The following is an 18402-nucleotide window of genomic DNA, read 5'->3' as shown; positions in this document are numbered from 1 at the left end:
ATGCAATCCTGTGCAATGTGCTCTAGGTGACCCTGCTTGAGCAGGGGGGTTGGACTAGATGATCTCCAGAGGTCCCTTCCAACCTCAGTGATTCTGTGATTCTATGGACACAGACTGAGATGGATTTCAGGGATTCACTGCTTGAACTTTTTAGATGGGTGCCAACAACAGCACAGAATGATAATACTCTCTGCAGCTTGCCTATAACTTAGGAGACTATGGGTTTCTTGGGTCTAGAAGTCACCTTCTAACATCCACTGACATAAGAGGCTACTAAGCGTAGGGCAATGCAGGTAAAGACAACGTTCTGCTGTTTTAGTAAGGCCTCTCTAGATGGGCTTTTCTAGAAGGTTTACTAATCAAGTCTAAAGATAACTAACGGAAATTTTCTGAACAATTTGTTATCAGTGGAACTTAGTGTTAAGGTATAGAAAGACAGTGCTTAGCTACCTGCTGAAGCTGTAGCAGCAAATGCATGGGTTCACAGACCAGGGAGTAGGAAACACTAGTCTTCCATCACTTTATGGAAACCAGCAAAGTGCACAAGATAAAAATACTACTGTGAAAAGATTATTCGCCTTTTTTGTACCAAACCTAAGAGTTAAATGGAGACTTACAGCTCCAAACAGTATCATAAAACATTACCTGGGACACCACAACAAGCTTTCCTGTCTCTGCATCAACAGCCTGCACCACTCCTGTCACTGTCCCATTCCCAATTGCCACTCCTCTGACAAGTCCAGTGCTGTTCACTGACGCAATCCTCTCATCACTGATGGAAAAAATTATGTTGGATTGAGGTTGAGGGCCTCCTTCTGAAGTGATCTATAATTAATAACACACAGAACGACTGAATTTACCCATCAGATACTTGTTCTGGTCAATGTTACAGTGTGCACCCTTCTTTGCTCAGCATTACTACAATGTCTTCAGTAAGGAAAGGGTGTCTGTACCTTCCAGAGTGTCTCAGAGCTTATTTCCCGAGCACACTGGTCCATCCATGAAGAGGGACTGGGAAGTACATGAAGCTAAGCACAAAAGCAGACTGCATGCTTTGTGGAGTGTAATGAGCTGATGCTATCTAACCCAGAGAGTTTAAGAAAAATTTACTTTTTCTCTTTGCCACAAGTGGTGTAGTTCTGTTCTGTTTTTAGTTTGTATAATTAGCCCACTATGCCTAATTTTATTTGCCTAATTTATTGAATACTAGTAATCCCAATGGAAGAGCTGACACTCGCCAGACACACACACACACACACATACAAAAAACAAAACAAAACAAAACAAACGAACACAGAACCTTTGGTCTCACAACACAGTAAAACGGAAGGTAATTCAAGAATGACACTATTCTGTTTTTGGAAAAAGCATTCAGTATGAACATAGCTATGTTGCCAAGATGAATACCTACTCCTGAAGAATAAAATTGTATATATTTATTTTAAAATAGGAATTATAAAAGGAAAAAAAAAAAGTGAGATACCTTACCTGAATCATTGCCCCTATAATTAGGGTCACTTTCCTTGGCAGTAGTCTAAATGGAGGAAAGACCTAAAAATGGAAATATGGATACCTGTGTTCGTGCTATTTCAATCAGATCAGTTATGCCACAAAATAGTACATACAAATGTAAAATTAAGTCTTTATTTGCTTAATTACAGTAAATTTAGCCTGCAGAAACTAATCTCGCCACCTGCAGTTGCAGAGCACTATGAAATCTGAAATGGACTTGCATTTGGGTAAACTTCTGGACAGAAAAAAGAAATCTATCATTACAGCAAATTTACACTTCCATACTATTTCTGTGCTACCATAACATACATTTTCTTTATATGCATATTTTATCTGAAATTATTTACTTCAATCTGTTGTGGAGCAGAGTTGATTCTTTGTCCTCTTCTGTCAGCGACAGTTGCCATAAGACTAGTCTGACCTATGGCCACTCCATGCACTAGAAAAGCAGCAGTGTGGTCATCGAGAGCTTCACCGAGTGGGCTGTAGCAAAGAAACACATTGAATTAGGAAAGTTAATTGAATAAATTACACAAATAATGAATGTGAAGAACTTAACACAGAGCAGTTTCATCATAACAACTGCTAAATGACTAATTCTTAAAATAATTGTAGCCATCACAGTCCAACACTAAACATCATGAAATGGCTCTTTGTAGCCTATATCTCATCTTGAAATGAAATACTAAAGAAGAGTCTGGCTGGTATGGACCAAAACTTTCCCAGAGAGCCCACAATTAATCCAGCATGGACAAGAGGGGGACAAGCCTCAAGCACATACCCTGGCACTATTTAATGGACTGGTATAAACATAGTCAAGTGGTACTGCATAACATATCCACAAACACACACAAACACACCCTTCCCCATACAAACTAGAATATTTATTACTTATTATCTCAACTCTAAAAACTGACAGTTCAAAGAAAGTGCTTTCTTCTTCTGTGATTTTAATCATTGTGTTTAAAGATTGGAAAATAAGGAGCTTCTAGGTGATTTAGCCTACCTGTTTCTAGAAGGTTAAGTAACAGACAGAATGAGCTGGATAACATCAGACATGTCTCCACAAACAGATTCTTCATGTGACATTATTTGCAAAGTCACTGCTTAAGGCTCAAAGAAATATTGTAGTATATTAATTCACTCTTGGTCAGAGTCAACAAGACAAAGGCTTAGCCTAGGTAATTTTCCCTACAAATAATTATTTTTAAGTCACTTTACTGGATAATTAAAACTCTGAAGCTCTCCATAAAAAAATACAACCTTTCAATTAATTGCATTATCAAAAGACTCATCAGTCATTGTATATTACCACCTCTCCAAGCCAGTACCTTTACTTATATTTTTGCTTATTCTGCTATAAACATATTTACAGATTAATAAAAAGAATCCATTAACTTACACAAGTGAAACAATTTGAGATGCTGCCCTTAGTTTTAGATCCATGACAGCAAAGTATTTCGCCAGAAAAGGTTTCTTAGAGTCATCCGCAACTCTGACATAAGCTTTAACTGTTTTTCCAATCTCCACCTGAAATGTATAGTCACATACAGTAATTTTTCATTTAAACTATTAAAAAAAATCATTCTTATTTATTAGCATAAATGCTTTTGTTTTATTTTGTATTACAGTTTTAGTAGCATATTAAAGATAAGGCCCTAGGTTAGATTAGCACCGATTTTAAAGGATAATCCCTGCTAGCTATGGTTAGTGTCAAATTAAATAAATGAATTCAGATGTTTCAGGTGGCAGAACATCCAGAAATATCAACACTTTGTTATAAGATGCGCTCAAGTTTGCAAGTAAAATGAAGTGGACTTCCTTTTTGTTTTTAAAGCATGACATATGGAAAGTGACCTTGGAGTAAAACTTACTCCAAAAAGAATCATTCTCATGTACTTTAAATAACAGAAAATGCAAACTAGTGTGCACATATGAATTAGCTGCATTACATTGTTGAACACAAAGTAAGAGACAGCTGATACTCACTCTGAAGTGCTTATAACCGGAACAGGTAAGTTTGGGAGAGAAGAACAGAGAGACAGGGAGTCCAAACTATTTCTCTAAGGTCACAGCAGTAGCGGAGGGCCTTGAGCACTACACAACATTATCTCATATGTGTCTCAGCTTTATATTCATGATCAGCACAAGGAATCAGGGCAATGTGGGTCAGCTAATAGCACTGGTTCAAAAACGACTAACCTTGTCAACAACTCGGATGTACAGTTCCTGTATATCAGATACATAAATTTCAGCTTTAGCTGGTGCAGGGAAAGCCAAACACAAGTCATGAATCATTACGGTCACTGATCCTGGAAGCAAAGGATGCACCTAATTGCCAAAAGAAAATTCTGTTATATCATTTTTCATTTTCATTTGCTTATCATCCATAGGATGAAACTTATTTCCCTTTTAGGGCAGAAGTAGTTGGGTGCAGGAGTCTCCAAGCCTCAGACACAGATGATTCTTCCACTAAAGCAAAAGTAAAGCTGTAAAATACATTTAAACAATATCATATGATTGAGCTAGTGTAAATTCTTTTCATTCATTTAGTGTAAATGGCCTCTGGACAGCAATTGAATTAACAGATCTTAATCTGGAAGCAGTCTGGCATCCTGTTATTTTCCTTCTGCCATCAGAAGGATAAAAACAAACATTTGGAGCAATGGAATTTTTCTTAGTGGAGTAAAAAAAACAAAACAATGAGGGGAAAAAAAAAATCAGGGACAGAGACTATGCCTCTGAATGAACAGCCAAAATTTGGTGGTAGATCTTTCTGGGTAGGAGGACAATTGGCAAATCAGGCATTTCTTTGAAATAAGTATTATTATTTAAACAAAGAACATGTGTTACACTTACCAGAACACAGCAAGGATCAAACAATGAAGAACCAGACCTTTGCTCAAAAATACAAGCCCTCAGAATAAAATACCAAGCCCAAGGTCCTCTGGGCACACTTTCGCAAGCCATGTTTCCATAGCTTGTTCACATCGTCTTTGGAGTTCTCTCTTTCAATTTGCCTGATCTTGCCACATACCTCAGAGATGATCCTGACAATTCTCTCCACCACAGGTACTTTCACTTTGGCCAGAGAAATGTGCAGATGTTTGATGTCCTACTCTATTTACTCATCTGGCTCACGAAAGAGAATTCTCTTAAACCTGGTTTCATAGACAGCCAGGCCTCCCAATTCAATGGAATTTAATAAAATTCCTAGCACTGCTTTGCAGCACCACAGGAGTTAAACAGTAAGAGCAGTTGGAATAGTTGTCATTTTGTTCTTTGAGGGCATCACTCTAGTTTTGCCTCAAAATAAAAAGGAATATAAAGTTTGAATAAATATCAGCTTTCAGAACAGGAGTGGTGCCCAAAGTGGGTGGCTAATATATATAATGGGGCCGTATATTAACATACGCCCACGGGAAGCAGAGAAGGGATGTGGCCAGGAGGAGCAGCATGGCCACGGGGACAAGGGCCCCAGTTTGGGCTGCGAGAAGGGAAAGAGGAGCTAACAGAGCAAGGGGGCAGGACGGAAAAGCAAGCACTACCATGACAACAAGAACGAGAACCGTTCCTGTCCCAGCTACCTCTTCTGTTCTCATCTCCTATCATGTGTCCAGCGGCTCCCTAGTCTAGGGTGCATTTCATTTCATTCCCACGACTCTTTCTTCTCCCGTACCACCACCCACATGCAGATAAACTGGTGAGCCAAAATTCAGGTAGAAGATACAGAAGGTATCCATGGGGATCTCAGTAAACAGTCCGAGAATCACTGCATGAGATAACTTGGATTTGGTTTCTCACAGCAGTTTACTATCATGCCATCAAACTATCCCATACCACCGTGGCTCCCACGGATAGCTGGCATGGCATTCTGGTATTTAAAACTGGAGTTTACTATTTTTCTACACAGACCATTCTGCTGGCTTCCACAGAAAGAAAATCTGTAGGTGATATTGATATTTAACTCAAGCATAGCACACAGGACTAATGATGTACTTTTAAAATAGTTTTTTGAAAATGCTTTTTCAACATATATAAAAGCATGTTTTTTTCTTTTCTCTCTTTTTTTTTTCCCTCTTAAATCTGACAGGTAGTTAAAACAAAGCTCATTTTGTACTTCACAAAGCCTGTCTTCTTCGCACTGTTGCACTGCTTAAGTTCACTGTTCTATTCTGAAATTACCATGTGTACATCAGCTAAAGCAATGCTACACCCATGATGGAGATGTGATTGAAGAACTGTTAGGAACTGAGACAGTGTACAATGTTCAAAAACAAGCCCATCTATTTTTCCCCCCACCTCTGTGTCTAGCTGACTCGGTCTCTGAATATATTCCTACCCTTCACTTTCCACAGCTAGAGAGAATCAAAATGCACTTCTTTCCATACTTTGAGCAATAACCCCCCGCACACCTTTATCATCATTAATTCACAACTAATTTATTTTGTGAAGTATAAATTAATCCGTATACGTAAAAGAATACTCTTCAAAATAGCTTAAGTCATTTTCAATTTGTGTCTAATGATCCCAGCAATGCAAGTATATAATTTTATTGTTGTTCAGTGTAGAATACATCTCATACCCTGGGCCTTTAGATGATGTCAAGCATAGCTCTAGTTTAATCACATTTTCTATTGGAAAAAAAATATTAAAACTTAACAGGGAGATGAGCCCAACTCTTTAACAGATACTTATTTTCAATATTAGGATGAAATACTGACGGCAAAATATCCTGACTTAGCAGGAAGCAAGAAGAATTTGAAGATTTCAGTGCTGACCCACAACAAAGATTCCAATATCACTGAAGAAATCAATTCCTCTTTTGCATAACACTCCTGAATAATTCTGTCACATCGTTAGTCATTTTGTGTTTATGAAATCAGGAATATTTTACTACAATATTGTAATAGGAAAAAGAACAACTTGGCACTAGCTTTTATCCTTTAAATACAGGGTATATGAACACATCACTACTGTAGTGAAACAATTTCCAGTACTTGAAACTGCTAGTACAGAGACTCCTGCATGAAGCTTGAATGTGACAGGCAAACATACCCAAGATTCATTTATTGCCTCTCCGGCCATGTGTATTGGAAAATGACCAATAATGATGATATTGTAAAGCAATAGTTATACAACATGGTAATGGTAAAATAGCATTTGTAACAGAAGATATGACACACTGCTTCTAAACACAGCACAGCTACTTTCCACCAAAACTTTTGTGCATAAGCACCACTTCTTTTAGTGAAAGAAGGATATTGAATTATACAAATTGAATGGTGTTTGCAATGTGTTACTTGAGTCCCCTACTCTGTTATGCTAGCCCATTGACCTTAATTTTGTGAGATCTTAATCTTGTTTGAGTATAGCTTGCAAAACTATATGATACAAAAGAATTCAAATGTTAATGTCAGATAATTGCCAAATGTACAGATCCCATCCAAGTATATCTATGTATTGAGAGAAAAATCCCCAGCATCTCTGAATCCACAAAATGCACATGGATTTGTCTCTTAATTAAAACAAAGTTCACAGTTAAAGTGTATACAACTTTGATTTATAGATGCTAATCTCACTTGCATACAGACATATCTCAGTTTTATAGTTCTCGTTATCATTATGCAGTATTTGCAATGAAATTCTTATTAAAGTAAATTTTTTGATTATGTGTCAGTCTGGATTCTCCCAGAAATCTGACGCCTATCCTCATATAAGGCATTAAGATAGAAAAGGCAGTTAATTATTTCTTGACAACTGCCAAATACACCTGCTATCTGCCTTGTAAATCAAATTCAATTCATCAGAGCAGCAGATGCAGTGAGAAACATACACTACACTTATACAAGTATGTAGGTCAGCAAGAACTCCTGATAAGGGACTCAAATAATATATATTTCTTGTTATGACTGAACATATGGGTTTTTTTAAGCTGCAATAGTACTGATACAGAAACTTCATTTTATATGCTTATGGAACAGCAAAGATAGCTAAAATGGACTGACAGTTTTGAAAGAAGATGTAGATTGCCAGTGTACTGAAACACAGCATATGTCTATCATGAGGCTAGCTTTATTGCTGTGATAAGAGATAATTGTTTGAGCATATATTTTAGTTCATTTCTTACCCAAGTCTTCCTTCTGCTCCAAAGTATACAATTACATCATTGTAATATATTGCTATAGTTAATTATACTTTCTTCTCAGACTAAACAAAAATCTGAGACACTAAAAATCAAAACATAAAATGCGTACTTTCTAACATCTCTACTAACAGGCCAATAAAAATTAAATAGGATAAATATGAAAGAATGAAACCAGTATCTTAATTTAAGTGTCAAATAGGCTTCGTTAGTTTTCTAGGAGATCTGTAGTTCTGTTGAATGCCTGTGACCTCTTCGCTATGGGCTAGAGGCTGCACACTGTGGAAGCATGAGCCTGAATTCAGAAAAGTTACTCCTTCCAGTACCAAAAGTGACACACAACAGAAATAATCACATATTCAGATCACTAAAAAGACATACAATAATAAATTACTTCACTCACCAGAGCAATACCTTGAGTTTCTTCATAAGCCACTCTTACAATATTTGCAACGCTTGTGTTAATGAAAAAATATCCAGAACCTTCTCTGATGAACAGTTCTGCCTGAAAAACAGAAAAGCATACAAAATAAGATTGCATCTTTCTAGAACCTTGCTAAAACTGATATCTTTACCCATATCATAATTCATGACATCATCCTCTCCCAGTTAAATAAGCAGCACTATAATTCATTACCTGGATCTCAGGATGATTGTAAATGGAGACATCGGTAGGGCTCACTTTCACATCTTCTACTAGTATTAGTTCAATAGTGGCAGACACTGGTAGAAGAGGTTCATACTGAAAGAAACAATTCTATTTACCAGCTGTAATACCAAGCATTCAAAGTCAGAAACAGTGCAAGTCTTTTGTATATGCAGGGAAGGACAGGTAAAGCAGATGAGCAAAAAGTCAGTGCCTGAAGAAAAGTTTAGGTTAATAGAACATCCACAAAAATCAAGTAATTGGCTTAGCTGCTCTCTCATTTCTGTACACATGGCTATACATAGGACATGCTGCCATATTCTGCGTTATGTTCAAGGCAAAGAACACAGGCCTATACATTAAAGATTTGCCAGGAATAATTAACCAAATCTGACATACATGGGTAGTCTATTAACTCAGAGACATGTTCTAAGTTCTTGCGGAATGACAAAGCATAAGAGACAGAATATTTTCTTCTACTTCAAGATCATCTTTTTAGGATTCCTCCTAACAGGCCACCAAAAGAAGGTCTCCCTTACATATAAGTACAGAAGCACTAGACCAGATGCAAGTCTAATCGCTTACTCCTAACAAAATTAACTGAAATAGGGAAAATGCTTTTTAGAGGAAGTCAGTATTACATACCCATTTCACCTAATTAGTAAAATTATTTCCTTGATGTAGAAAGGATGTCATCTTCTCCTAATGACATAATAGGATGCTCCACTTAAACAGGGAACAGTGATCAAGACATCTTAATATACCATTAATTAGATTTTTATTTGAGTTTTTGTTGGTAAGAAAGAAGTACGGATAGGTTTGAAAGCAGAGTACAGCAGAGTGTTTCTAATGTATCTGAAAACAGCAGGCAAATCATCCAGTCTAAACAAACACCACGAGCCTTTGTAACAGTAGCAGAAGCGGCATCTACAGCCGCTCTTCTCCAACCAACCAAGAGATTCCTCCCAAGCTTAAACACAAAGACTAGGACTTAAGAGAGCTCCAGAGCCATTTTGCATGTGTGTGCGCTCACAATGAAATACAACCCACTTCTCTGAACTCAGGAGGCAAAGTTTAGAGAATTCACTGTTCTAGCTACCTCTGAATGTGTGAGAGAATATTGAATATTGGTTCAATAAGGCAGAGCACAGTGAATAACAAAACATAGCAGGACACCAAATGCTCTTGCTACAACCCAATTTTCTTGAGAGAGGAAAAACAAAACAAAACAAAAAAAACCCAGAACCCAATAGCTTAGGGAGCAAAGGACTAGATATCTCTAGTAATTGAGGCTAAGTTATAGTCAAAGTCTTCAGTGGCCATGCATCTACACCATGCTTGCCAACAGGAGCAGATGGGGAAACCTCACTGGAAAGTCAAGAACCAAATGGCACTACTGATAATCTTCCAAAGAAATTTCATATCCAGATGCCAAACCTGGGCCACACTAACAAAACTCTGGGTCACAGGGTATTTCACATTGCTAGTGCCCATTTGTTAGTCGCTTTGAATTAAGACTACTCTAACCTCTAGCTCCAAGTTTTGTTCTTAAGACAGAAGTCAAAGTACAAGAGTATTAATCAGAGCCCAGCTTTTACATATGGTCTCATGATATCAGTCAGCTTTTGCTTTGCTCATGCAGAACCTCTCTACTCTGTTTTGCAGTGGAAATCAAATACATTTGCTTTCCCCAGTGACAGCTGCACCAAGCACATGGTTGCTTTAGTGAAGGACAAGCAGCAGAGCTTCACCAATTCATTTAAAAAGCCTAAATCAAAACAATATTAAGTGAAACAATTCTTAGTAATCCCCTTGTCCAGATGGTACCAAAAAAAAAAAAAATTGGATGTATGTGATATGAATAGTAGAAGGTAAGGGAGAAAAAAAAAAAGCAGAAACACTCATGAATATTATAAAAATGCAGTGGTATGAATCTGTCTTCAGAAGCAGCTAATGAATCACCTTATTTTTAGATTATTATGCATCATGCACACGTCACTGAGGAAATATATATATAGGAACACTATACACAAAGCATTGTGGGGAAATACAGACAAAAAACCCCGAGTTTGGAGTACCGGTATTTTCACTTGAGCTGTCTTGAGATGAGATTGTTGGTATCCTGTTGCAGTTGCAGAGATAGCAGTGGTTCCAGCCTCATGATGAACTAAAACAGTTTGCAAGCCTGGAACAAAAGAAAAAGTCAAATGAATCTGATTATGGGGAAGAAAAAGATTAAACATATGCTGTTAATATCTTCCACTATCATTCTAAGCAATATATATATATTTTTTAAAAACACACTTAAAATGTGTGCTGAGGACAAGCTGCAGTATGACTATTTCACAGATTACAGTAATTGTCGTTTTTGTTGTTGTTTTTTAAATCAAGCTCAGAAGTTTTCTAACAGTATTAATACACGCCTTCTTCAAACAATGAAATACTCATTTAAACTGATTCATACCGTGCATTTTCTTTTGACCGCTTGCATCTTCCTTCAGAGTGAGCTCCATTGGCATATCAGGCTCAATATTAGCTAAGGACATTTTTGTTGATTCCCAGATAACACTAAGAGAACTGAAATTATCAAATTTACTGCCCTGTTGGTCATACGCAGCCAAGTCCAATACCGGATTGCGATAATTTGAAACAGGAACCTGAAAAAGGAATGAGTATTTTGAACTGAATAGATGCAATAAAGAAAAAAGTTATATTCTGAGTTCCATGAGATTTGTTAAAAGATTCATTATGTGAGAAGTGTTCATTAAAAGTGAGCCACCAGTGCAGTCGTTAAGCTGTACTTCAACTCGGAGGGTTTTTTGTTTTAGGGTAACTCACTGCCAAACAAATGAAAACAAAAAACACATATAGCCTGAGTAGTCTTTGGAGTTCAAGCAAATTAAGAAAAATACTACTACTACCCAGAAGATACAGATCAGAAGTCTAATGTGCATCTTGTGAAAAGTATTAGTGATAGTAGTGCAGGTTTCACTACTGATGCAGTGAAATTAAGTCTGATGCATACGGAGCTAGAAAGACATTCCTGAACGCAAGACTGACTTATAATATACAAGTCTCCTTCCCATCTCCTTATTAAACAGGAAGTTAGTGAGATTCTTCAAGTCGATATCGATTGCAGTTTTATGAAACTGGGATTTCTTGTATATAGGACTGGTAATATTAACATGACAAATACAGTGTTTACTCAGCAGACAAGATATGCTTGCAGTCATTTGGATGCAGAGGACAGTTCTTTATGCTTGATAACCTACACCCAGGCATTGTCCAGCTACTGGGCCTAGATTTGCAAAGCTGAATGCAGCTGGTGTCACTGAACAATACTGCCCAGTTATAAGACTGCTTCACACCTGCCATCTTTGTTCCTGTACAAATAAGACACACACAAATGTATATTCACGCAATAACAACTGCACGGTAAAATTTGTCTCTATATACTCAATGGAATAATTAGAAAGAGTATATGGTATAGGGAAGAAGGACCTTCCTTAGAAACAGTTGCTGGAAACACTTTCTTTAAAGTTGCGTCTGTGCTTTTCCAAAGTTTGTCCCGTTTTCCGTCTCCTCTCCCTTTCTGCTTATCCTGCTTTTTCAGAAAACACAGAAAGATATCCTCCCAGGAAGACTTTTGTCAGAAGCCACAACCCATATGTTTTTGTATATGCTATTATTTTCTGATATGGTCCCTTTTATAAACGTGTACTGGAACAATCACTGTAGGAATCTTACACCGACTGTTCTCTGCAGAAGTAGAGAACAACAGATTGTGTGTTGAACTAGTGCCATCCACAACACTGGAGCTACTGCTGCTCTTGCAGCCTTCAAATCAGTTGTTTTGTGGTATTTCTGTGCGACAGTCCAAACACCAATGGCAAGTTATAAGAACATTGTTCTCCTGTCACTGTTTTCTCAGACTTACCACTTGCTTGTTTTGTTGCAGCAAAGGACATGAGAGATCAATCTGAGGACTTGTATAAACAGGAGTCAAAGTGAGTCGCGAAGGGACAGCACAGATAAACTTCACAACAGCAGGCTCAACTGCTGGAAAAGGATTGGTGAGTGTGGGATTGTTTCCAACTGTTAAGGCAATAACCTGTACAATTAGGAAAACAGGAAAGTGAGAAGAGAAAAAGACTACTAGTTCAAGCATATTCATTTCACATATCTCAGTTATACTCCAGTGTTGGAATAAACAAGCAAAAATGTGTGTGGATTTACAGTACCAATGAAGACATACAAAGATGTAAAAGGAGACATATTTTAAAAATGGTTCCATACCATTATCAAAGAACTACTGCTGCAAACTGTTCCTAGGTATTCATGTTTATTACTATCAAACTTAATTCAAATGACAAATCTTTCATAACTTACAGAACTAACAAGCTGGCTTTTTTCTTGTCAGCAAGAACAGAATAGCCCAAAGACAATCACTTTATTACGCTTAAAAACATCTTATGTTCTATTTTACATTCCCTCTTTACTCCTCAACAAAACACATATTATGTAAACACAAAGCGGGCTATCCCAGCAGGCTGAGGTAGCTCTGGTTACTTGTCTTAACCACCGTTGTGCTCATGCTAGCCAAAACCATGCAGATGTGATCTGTGCTGTACAGTACAGAGGACAGCAGCCAAGGCATGCAGAGCCAGAGACAACAGCAAGATGCTTGTTCCTTTCTGAATTTGCACTTACAGAAATAGCAGCGTCCACTGAGGACGAGTCAAACAATTTGCCAGCCACACTAAAAGGCTTAGCCCTTGCAAAATTACAGGAGAAATAAACATTAAAATCAAAGCTAAATGCTTTATAAACTGGCTGGAGTCAGTAAAGCATGAGAAATCACTTCTCCAAGTGGCAGAAACAAGACCAGGTGGAACATGACTGCAGCCACTTTCAAAGGCTGCCTAAATATTAGGCTAACATACTCATACGGCTGTCATTTACTTGAATCAGAATTATACTGGACCGTAACTTGGTTCAGAGGAGCGGGTCAGACTGACAGGTCAGTCTTCTGCAGCAACCTTCTGCAATGATCTTATTCATGAAAATTGAAGTAAGCTGCAGTTATTAGGATCTATCTGTTCTATTACCTTCCACAACAAAGGTTCCTGTGGCTTTATACTGCAATAAACCCATCATAAACCACTTGATAACATAATTTTATAAAATGCTTACTCCTAAAACCTGTACCAGCAGCACAATGAAAAAAACGCATAAACAATGTACTTATCCAAGTTCTTTACTGGCTTTTTATAAAAAGTACTCATTATTTAAAAGCTATATGATATCATAAATCTGTCTGAGGCAAGTCTTCAATTGCCTTAGCTCAGTGTTTGATGGAGGACAATATAAATAATTTCTGGCACTTACTTGTTCTCCCAGGCTTTTGCAAGATGCTCTAACCCAATGCTGGATATTATTCCGAGATGTAGGAGGTCCAAATAAAGAGAGACCAATACTTTGTGCGTCCTCAGCAGTGATGTTTCTGAAGAACTTTGAAGGCTCTTGTACCCATGGTCTGGGTCCTCCTTCAAATAACATATCTTTAGAGGAACCCAAAGTCACCAAAGCAACAGATGGAGGATCAATAGTCTGAAACAAACAACAGTTATGAATTAATGATTCTAGTTACATGTCTTATATTTTGATTGAACTTCACAAAAGAACCTTCTCTTTCTTAGTTTAAGAGCTATATTTATTTATTATTTTGATTGGGTTATGATTTTTCATACAGCTGTTTGTAAGCAACAATCTGTCAGGTTATATTCAACGGACTCCACGAGTCTGAAGAAAAATATTTAGTACATTCTAATCCCATCTCTGACGAAAAACTACAGCAAGGAAGAGATACTGAATACATGCTTTTGAATATATTCAGAGAGAGAATTTTCTACTACATTTTTAAAATAGACAGTACTCTAATGACTGAAGTAATGTCAAGTTTTACTCTTTTTAAAAATCCTTTCACTTGAAGTGCTCTCTCCAACAGTTCTGTGCATGTAATTATTCTCCTACATATGACTTAAAGTTTTACTTCAAACTGCTACAAAAATGCCACTCTGATGTACATCACCAGGATTGCCTGTGCTGTTAATCATCACAGAAATTAACTTGACATTTTAATGCACAACAATCATTTGCAGCTTCTGTTCCACAACCTCATTTTTGTCAGAATATGGTAAGAAAGAAGTAGTAACTGGCATAAAGGATGGTTAATTCTTTCTGTAAGCGCTTGGTAGGAGGCAGGAAAAGGATTGGCTATAAACGTTCCCCTTTCCTCCCAGTTACTCCTTGGTTATACTTATAATATAGGTAAAGGTAAAAACCCACTGGAAAACTACAAGATTTAGTCTTGAGTGTCTTCCTGCTCTTTGACTCCTGTTTGTCTTTCTCTCAGTTCTTATGCTATAAATTTCTTTTTAATGGATGATATCTGACAGCAAAATGCCTGGGTCCTCCATTTCTGAGCATCACAAATATTTCATTCTACTGATAGGAGGGAAAAGAAAATTTGGAAATCACTGTTCCAAGCTCTTTCCTAATACATATGGGCTCTGTAAAGTACCCTAGAGGCATTTAATTTTATATATGAAAAGCAGTGTTATAATGCCTCAAGGGACTTTGTTACGGAATGTGAATGATAGCATACATATGAATAATTCCTAATTAAAGGGACTAAGCCTTTTCACATTGGCTGCCAATAGCAGAAAAGATTACACACACTGCTCAGGATGTCTCAGCATCTTCCAAGTGTTATATTCTCTGCGATTCAAAATCTTTGACAGAAAAGCATTTTTAAAAAGTAAAGTCGTCATTACACTCGCACATTTGTTTGATTTACACAAACTTTTTTCCAGATGGGGGAGAGGGGGGAATACTATGGTCAAACATATTGGACTTAAGCTTTGCGGATTCAGTGCTTGATCTCTAAAGATAGAGGTTGACATGAGCACACTGTTATATTTTCACATACTGACCTCGTACTCAGATTCTCTTTCCTACTTTTTTACTTGAACTGTCGAGCAGTGAAATACATTTTCCTATTTACAAGAAATCTGTTAAAATAGCCAGCTGAAAAACAAAGGCTTTGAGTCTTGCATCATCTTCAAACCATTTAGAGTCTGATGAAGGCTAACTTCCTAATTCAATAGCTATGTTATGCACAACAGGACATACCCAACTTCTGAAGGATTCAGTCTCATGAATGAATTGTCTAGGTGTTCTTGTAATACAAAGCTGTTTTTCAGCCGTCTACACACTTTTTTTTTTTTTTTTTTTTAATAAGAACATGTCTATGAGTAAATTAGAATTTGCAGAAATCAGGTTACTGCAAATTAGCTAGAAAGAGGAACTCAGTGTTACAGACAAACGTTGTTATCCTTCACCCTCAAAATATTCACTCCTTTGCAGTTCACTCTGAAGAAGTTTGATGCCTGTTACTGTCTGAATGTTCCTACAGATGACAGCATTTGTGACTCTTGCCATAAAATCTGAAAAACGGCCAAGAACATCAGGTTCACTTTCCTCTTCAACACTTGCAAAAATCTGTTAGTTCACCACCAACTTACTCATTCCTCTATAGCTATATCTTGCAGCGTTTATGTAGGAAATCTCCAATATATGCGCTCCATACAGAAAGGGTTAAAACATGATTCTCTAAGACAGATCATAAGATTTTTCCTAAGAATCAAACAACCACCTCAATTTTTACATACTAGTTACATAATATCAACTTGCTATTTGTCATTTAGATAAATTAAAAAAAAAAAAAAAAGACAGCTCAATGTAAGTACAGCAAAAAAGACTTACTTTTAATGGTAGATAGGCAGCAATGGTGATACTAGCACTGAGGTGGACATGACCATGGGTGTAACTAACAACAAGTGTTGTGTATCCTTGAGTTTCAGCTTTCATTCTGACTCCGCTACAAAAATCAGCAGTCGGCTTAAGTCTCCCTGTCAAAAAAAAAAAAAAAAAAAAAAAAAAAAGCCTTTGGAGAGAATTGGCCAGGCATTTTAATTAAAATTCTAGATGGCTTTTCTTGACAGAAATATTTCCACCAGAAGTATGTAGATCTCACCAACCGAATGGGTAAAATGTTCACTGTCTTTTGTATCAAAACCATCACTTATTGAAGTATCCATATCTCAAACTTCTTTACTTTCACACTGTTCTAAGCAGGACACAAGTCTTTTCTCTGAAGTACAAATTAATATAATTTTAATTAAGTACTTTTATTTTGCTGCTTAAAGTGAAACTGGCTTGTAACTAAGCCAGCTTTCCTGCACAGAAGTATTGACTACAACTCAAGTTTTCACTGGCCAAAGGAAAGGTATTGTCATGACATTTCTCTGTTTCTTCGCATACATTTTTTTTCTTTTTTTCTTTTTTTAAAAAAGCACAGGAACAGCTAATTATGTAGTGATATTTTAAAATTGCTGCCTCTCAGGCACACAGATGGTACAATGCAGACTGGTTTTACTGGCTCAATAGCACAAGAAAGAGCTTCCATACAAGAGGCACTTGAAAAAAGTAATGGTACATCTGAATAATATACTAAATTCAGCAGACACAGGGACAAGCAGGTTGCTCATTGTCCGCTTGGACATTAATGGTGCAAAGTCCATTGTCCATTGTCCATTAATGGCAAACTTTGGAGAGAGAAAAAGAAAAAAAAAAAGTATATTCCATACTCTTAATAAACCTGACAAGATGCGCTTCTTAAAGCTGCAAGCTTAAGAATGACACAGCTTTAGCAAAATTTAAGCAACTGGTCTTCTTAGCTCCTTGAAAGCAAACAATGACTAGTGCCTTTATAGAACTGAAAGGTACAGCTGGGCAAGTAGGGCTAAGCGGTTATTCATTTTAGTATTTTCGCAAATCCTCCGATTCACCATCAAAACACAATATACCTGGACCCCTCTGAGGAGAGGGCCCATCAGCTTTGTTATAGCAGCACATCAAAAATATTAAAGCAGTAGAAAGGCATGTGGGAGACTGCACATTCTTCAGTGTCTTCTTATTAATTGCCAAAAGGCTTTCAGAGTCCTTCAAAGCATCAAAAATATCAGAGGGAAGCTCTGCAGCATAAAAAGTAAGTACATCCTCCAAATAACATTTCCTGGCTGCTCTGAGCCCCACCTCTGAAGTTAAGCACCTCTCTAGCAATTCTCTACACAGCAATCAAAACAGTGATTTAAAGGAGACATGTGACTTAGCAACATTTTAATTTAACTTTCAAAATGGGGAGGTGTTAAATCACCTTGAAGTGGTGTAAACACACCACGGTTTTCTACTTCCACAACTAGATCAAAGTGTGAGCAGTCACTCAGTGGGACTGTCTCGCCCGTTTCAACGTTTGTTAGACCATTAATCCGCAGGGGCAGCTCCAACGTTTGGCCAACACGCGCTTCAACCTGGCATGGCAGGAACTCCATCCCACTGGGTTCAGTTACATACACCTGAGGGAGGAAAGGAACCAGAGGTCAGAGGTGCACAAACAACTCCTCAAAAAGGTGCCAGAAAACAAGACTTCATTATGATGTCCTCATTTTTCTCAGCCCTCGTATATACATCTCCTAACGACTAACTTCTCTCCGACACCTGGAAGCAGTTCCTCTCAGATTTAACATTGCTACTGTGTTCACCTGACACAGAAAGGTATCAGAGGGCGCCAGGAAGATTTCTCAACCATTTTAGTCCTCTTCTCTCATAACAGTCCAAGTTTGCATTAACCTAGTGATCCTTTTGCTACTACTTGTATTAATTCTCTTTTCTGCCACCTGCCTTTTGCTGTATAGATTTTAAAGTGTGGATTAAAGTGTGTGATATCTCCAGGAGGCACTATGACCAGCTGGGCCGGACTTGGTATCTGAACTTGAGTTCCACAGCATAAATGTTTGAGCTAGACCTGACAAAGTCATCAAGGCTCCCTTGGCCTTCAGTCTGCATAGCTGATAGCAGCAGGTGTGTAGAAGAAATTATGGGAACCAATGGCCCAAAGATCTTCTTACAGGCTTAACTCTTTTGTTTCTTGTATTTCTGTCGGCAGGGCATTTTTAATAGTATTCAAAGTCCTCCC

At 37.5% G+C, this 18402-nt stretch overlaps 1 protein-coding gene across 1 annotated transcript in view; it reads right to left on the bottom strand.

The window, feature by feature from the left end:
• NUP210 (nucleoporin 210) overlaps positions 1-18402 on the bottom strand; it is a 56919-nt gene that overhangs the window by 21753 nt on the left and 16764 nt on the right. The window contains exons 10-22 of the mRNA XM_026066398.1: positions 17584-17782; positions 16131-16276; positions 13692-13913; positions 12241-12414; positions 10768-10960; positions 10382-10488; positions 8295-8399; positions 8061-8162; positions 3715-3843; positions 2915-3042; positions 1860-1995; positions 1489-1551; positions 646-825 (exon numbers count right to left, since the gene is read on the bottom strand). Of these exons, the coding sequence (XP_025922183.1) occupies positions 646-825; positions 1489-1551; positions 1860-1995; positions 2915-3042; positions 3715-3843; positions 8061-8162; positions 8295-8399; positions 10382-10488; positions 10768-10960; positions 12241-12414; positions 13692-13913; positions 16131-16276; positions 17584-17782 (1884 nt within the window). The remainder of the gene's footprint in view (positions 1-645; positions 826-1488; positions 1552-1859; positions 1996-2914; positions 3043-3714; positions 3844-8060; positions 8163-8294; positions 8400-10381; positions 10489-10767; positions 10961-12240; positions 12415-13691; positions 13914-16130; positions 16277-17583; positions 17783-18402) is intronic.

This window comes from Apteryx rowi, unplaced genomic scaffold, assembly GCF_003343035.1.
Source record: "Apteryx rowi isolate R43461 unplaced genomic scaffold, aptRow1 scaffold_240, whole genome shotgun sequence".
NCBI classification, from domain to species: domain Eukaryota; kingdom Metazoa; phylum Chordata; class Aves; order Apterygiformes; family Apterygidae; genus Apteryx; species Apteryx rowi.
Note: the sequence above shows the minus strand (reverse complement) of the source record. Positions and strands in the feature narration are given on the sequence as shown.